General features: G+C 37.4%; 1 protein-coding gene and 1 long non-coding RNA gene across 2 annotated transcripts in view; one reads left to right on the forward strand and one right to left on the reverse strand.

The window, feature by feature from the left end:
• The window catches only part of LOC21408507 (isoprenylcysteine alpha-carbonyl methylesterase ICME), a 4,703-nt gene extending 3,939 nt beyond the window's left edge, over nt 1-764 (forward strand). Inside the window, exon 11 of the mRNA XM_010098405.2 lies at nt 569-764. Within this exon, the coding sequence (XP_010096707.2) occupies nt 569-730 (162 nt within the window). The 3' untranslated portion in view covers nt 731-764. The remainder of the gene's footprint in view (nt 1-568) is intronic.
• Nucleotides 765-999: 235 nt separating this feature from the next.
• On the reverse strand, nt 1,000-1,615 carry LOC112091645. Its single transcript, XR_002902241.1, has 2 exons — nt 1,322-1,615; nt 1,000-1,228 (listed from the first exon to the last, which is right to left on the reverse strand). It is a non-coding gene; the product is annotated as an uncharacterized LOC112091645 (long non-coding RNA).
• Nucleotides 1,616-5,537: the final 3,922 nt, after the last annotated feature.

The raw sequence follows: 5,537 nt of genomic DNA on the forward strand, positions 1-5,537 counted from the left end.
CCAAACTCACAATTTAGATTGTTGACAACAGTTTAAACACATTGTTTTTTATTTTTTCTCTTTCTTCAATTTCAAGCTTAAAATATCACAACTTGTTCATTTTAACTCCAATTAAGATGATTTTTTTTTCCTATATGTACACAATGAAGAGATGAACAAATCCACATCCATATTGCACATTTAAATATGTTGTTCACAATTATAACATTTGTTGCAAAACTCTAATGATAGTTTTTAACACTATCCAAATACAATTCGGATTTATTCCCAATTCAGATTAAATTTTTTTTGCGTATATAAACACCGGTTTGAATTGCTCACCACAATTGAGATTGTACAATTCTAACCAAATCACTACAATTTATTTGCGAAACTCTAATGTCTTTTCCACTCAATTGGCTTTCTCCAAACAGGCTAGTAGTTTCTTTTCTTTTTCCCCTTGATGAATGCCAAACTAGAGTGGATTGAAATGCTCGGTTCTTCCTTGGACAGTGGTTAAAATAAATAAATAAAAGAAGAAACAATTTTGTTCATTGATTAAGTTATTTCTTTTTGGTATTTGTTTCAGGATCCAATGAGAGGTGGTAATGATCAAATGTTTGAAGATTTGTTAAACATCATTCATGCTGACGACCCAGATGCACTTGCTAAAGATGCGGCGGCTCCTCCAAGAAAACGCCTCGTACCTGAATGCATGTTGAGATTAGCTCGCAGAGTCAGCCCATTCTGACCAATTTTTTCATATATTGATTTATATCGCAGTTTCAAAATCTACTCATTTTGTATATATGTTTATATCACAGTGACAGTTGCAGTTCTTCTCCTATTTTCTTTTTGTAACCTTCACCTTTTGCCCTCCTAATTCTCTTTTCTTACACTGCAATTTTCCCTTCAGACAATTTTTTTCTTGCCCCCCCTTTTTTCTTTGTATCTCACTAAATATAGATATTGATATTGTGGGAAAAGAAAGGATTGTAAAAAAGATAATTCAGGATGATATGTACTTTGAGCACCTACTTTCAAATTGTAATTTATTTCATCAGGATGACATACATGGGAGAATACCAGTCCCCAAGTATCACTGCTCAACAAGAAAGCTCAAGATACAAATATTATAAAAGTCAAACAAGGAAACATAAATATTCATCTAGCTTCATCATTAGCATAAAACACGCGTTTAGCCGGCGACATCCGGTTAATGCTTTGCTGCAGCCTTGCCACCTTTGCCCTGCACAAACCAAACATGAATTGTCATCAAACCAAATTCACAAAATGAATTATAAAGTCCTCGGAATTTAGCACCTGAGTGTAAGCGAAATACCTTCTTAGGTTCCTGGGGCTTCTGTCGAGCCTTCTTTGATGGCGCCTTGGGGGACTGAGCTTTTGCCGTACTCTCACCAGCCTTAGCAGGCTCCTTCTTGCCCTGCCCAAAGAGCTGTGTGCCAACTGGTCTTTCAGCCTTCATTGATGCCAAAACAGAAGCGTAAGTAAAAGCTTAAAAACTATATGAGCCCTTGGTTTGCCTTGCCTCACACACTCATGACATAGCAAATTTATAAGAGAGTTATGCTCAATTATGTAAAAGGAATTGGAATCGCAAGTTACAAGTAAGAAAAGGTGAGGATGAGAGGGAATGGTGGTATTTCAGGATAATGGAATAACTGATATGGAGAGCACTTGGATTGGAAGGACAGGGCACCGGATACTTTGCTTATTACCGCCATATATATTATGTTAAACCAATCTGGCTATGGTGTTAAAAAGAGTGGAATATTATTGATTTCAAAGGGAGATAATAGAGTGGCCACTCGTTTTTAATAGTGATGTATATAATACGCTTTTGTATAAAACACCAAAAGAAACTTCTATTGATTCATTGGGTTTTGGGGGCTGTTTATGTAAATGAGCTTGTATATTTTCACAGAATGCATGTAAGTGGGTATGACATCGTAATACGTAAAATATGTATACAGAGACTTGTTTGGAACTGGAAACGAGCTGTTGGGTTAATACTGACTATTATGTTTGGTAGGAAAGAAAAGTAGAAGGAAGGAAGAAGGTGGACGGATTTTGGGAGAGAAAATGAAAATGTAGGTTGTTTGGTAGGAGAGAAAAGAGAAAGGAAGAGAAAATAAAGTGGAAAATAATATATGTGGGCCCCACCATTTTTTTTTCTTTCCACAGAGTGGGCAGAAAATTGGATGGAAAATGGGGACAACTCATTAAAGTGAGCAAAGTTACTAGGGCCCGTTCACTTCGCTGATTTGAGTTTGTAATTCGAGTTGAGATGTGATTTTGTGTGAGAGCTTTTTACTGTAGCAAAAAAGTTAGATGTGACTGTTTCTGAGAGCTTTTTACTGTAGTAAAACTCGAATCAGCGAAATGAACGAGGCTAACTATCATTTTTTCCATCAACATCTAAGCAAAAAATTTAAGGGTATAAAAGTAATTTATGAGTAAGATTTTTTCTTTCCTCCCAATTTAACTTTCAATACCAAATAAGTGAAGGTAAGCTCATTTTCTTTCCATCTTCTCATACCAAACAACATAAAAGAAAATCAATTTCCTTTTCATCATTGCTATTTTTCATCACTTTCATATTTCTTTTCTATCATATTTTCTTTCCTTCCTACCAAACATAGCATTAATATCGTGGCAGGGAGAGGTTTCCGCCCACCTCCCAATCGAAAACAAGAATTTGTCCCCATCCCGCTTCAAACCCCGTTTCTAATCTTCTGTCCTAGTCCAATTAGGAGCAGGGCACTAGAGAAAAACAACAAATTTCTAACTTAGCTTTTAGATTATAGGTATAGATCTTAGCTCTAGTAGTATTATTATAACTGTAAACTTGCTGGTCAATCGAAAATTACCACCATATCAACCTAATATGTTGATAGTTTGTTACTTTATAATTAATAAGACACATCTAAATTCATTATACATGTATTTATATTTAAATAAATAAAAATAACTCAAATAACTTAGATTTATTACTTGAAGAAGCTAGACCACTTAATTTACATTGTCTCGTCAAGAAGTCAAAAGTCTATAATTAGTTTTACCATTGAATTTTTGTTGTTTGATGACACGCTACAAGATAATTGGAGTCAATTTTCAATATTTTACTAACTACCTGTAAATTCTTTTTGTTTTTTTGTTTTTTTTTGTTTTTTCCTTAACATAAAAAAGTAGAAATCAATAGTACACGTGGGGTTTTTCTGCTATTATGATGTTAGACAATAATATCGTTACACCTTCACATTTTAGAAAATGTTGTAATATCATTCTTAGCTTTCTTAACTTTGAATATCAAGAAAGTAATTTCAATGCAAACTGACTCAAAATCATTCAAGTATGGAGATACTTATTATTTATTTCTTAAGCCTCATGAAAGAGATATCACAAACTATACATATGATAACAACTCGTTGTTAGACGTTACTAAAGTATTACATGTACTCATCGAGAAATATAACTGAAATAGGGCCTACTGCTTGATTTAGTATTCAAAATTTAGTTTTACGTATCGCTTAATTATATTATGTCTTTGATATCTTTATAGCCAATAATTACATCTTATTGTACAAAGAATATTATTGCTAATTAACCCATTACGATTCTTATTCTTAAATTGAGTAAGGGAGAATGAATTAACTTGATTATAATTATACTCCCTAATATATAGGCAAGTTAATGATAGAAAAAGGAATATTTGCATCTCTTTGGAGAGGAAGAAGCCTTTATAAGTACAGATGCAAGAACGGGCCGGCCCGGCCAGGCCCGTTCTCTTTAGGCCCATGCGGGCTGTGGGCCGGGCCGGCACATTCCACGAATTTTAGGGGCCGGGCTGGGCCGGCCCGTATAATAATTAGCTCGGCCCAGCTCACACCACGGGCCAATTTTACGTGGGCCAGGCTGGGCTGTGTCGTGGGCTAGGATGGGCCATGTCTAGCCTATTCAAGGCTCATATTAGCTCATCATGGGTTTAGATGGGCCAGCCCATCTAAGCATGTAATTTTTAATTTTTAATTTTTAAATAAGTTAACAGATATAAAATTTTGAATAGTCAATGGAAATATGAAAATGGATATTTTATTTACGATTGCCTCATTAAAAAAAAAACCTTTCTAAGGAAAACCTAGTGAGACAAAACCTTAGTAAGGAAAAAAGAGTACAATCAGAATAATTATACATAAGATGTTTACAAAATTACTGAAAAAAGAAAAATAAACATGAAGATATTATGGTCCTAGATGGGGGGTTGGATTGGCCCATTATAGGCCTAGACGGGACGGGCTGGGCCGGCCCATCATGGGCCTAGACAGGTCAGGCCAGCCCAGCCTGGCCCATGAAAAATCATGGGCCAGGTCGGGCTGGCCCATGTCCCGATATATGTTGGCCCAACCCAGCCCACTAATATTTATGGGCTAGGTCGTGCCTTGAACAGTAACGGACCGTGCCAGCCCGTCACTATGTCAAGATGGGCCTGGGCCGGCCGACAGGTCCCGGCCCATTGTTGCATCTCTATTTATAAGTAATGTTCAAACTTTGTGCCGGCAAGCCGACCCGAGGCCTGAATTTTTCAGGCTCGGCTGGCAGGCCCAATTGTCGGCCCGTCCAACTTTATTTCTTAGGCTCAGGCTCAGGCAACCCGAAAATGAACAACTCGCCAGAGCCTGCCGCCGTGTTATCGCCATCCGCCGGAATTTTTTTGAATTTTTTCGGTCAGGCTCGATTTGCCATAAGCCCGAGCCTGAAAAAATAGATAAATTTTTTATCATTGGAGCCCGACCTGACGTGAAGCCCAAACTGCCCGACCCCAACGGCTATTTTTTTACTGTTGCCCAATTTTTCTGCCCGAACCTGACCCGCCAAAAAAATTAGCCGTTGGATCCGAATTTGGGCGAAAAAATTAATTTTTTAACCAAAATTTTTTTCTATAAATACCCCTCATCCCCCACACATTTTCCTCACTCAAACTCTCTCAATTCCTCTCAATTTCTCTCAATCTCTCTCAATTTCTCTCAATCTCTCAAATCTCCCTCACAATTTTTCTAGAAACTATCACAATATCCTAAAGCTCTCTCTCTCAAATTGCTCTTATTTTTTTGTAATGGATTCTTTTGGTTATAGTGGTATTCCCATTGATGCCCAGCACAACATGGAAGAAGAGAAATTTCCCACTAATGAATTTGTTACGCAAGAATCTGCTACTCCGTGCCCTAGTGGACGTATTGGAGGTCGTGGTCGCAATGGTGGTGGACGTGGAGAAGCGGCAAGTGCAAGTGCGACTGCGTCTGCAAGTGTTGCAATCTCCATGAGGAAATGCAAGCACACCTCAACAGTTTGGGATCACTTCGACATAATTGAGGAGATCGACAATGAAGGTAACACTAAACATATAGCTCAGTGTAAATATGGTTTATCTAAATTATAAGGTGACACTATTCACGACACCACACACTTGAGAAGACACTCTGAAAAATGTCTTCAAAAGCTTAGCTAGTTTGGCGAACCCGAACTCCGCCAAACACAAT

This window comes from Morus notabilis, unplaced genomic scaffold, assembly GCF_000414095.1.
Source record: "Morus notabilis unplaced genomic scaffold, ASM41409v2 Scaffold451, whole genome shotgun sequence".
NCBI lineage: Eukaryota > Viridiplantae > Streptophyta > Magnoliopsida > Rosales > Moraceae > Morus > Morus notabilis.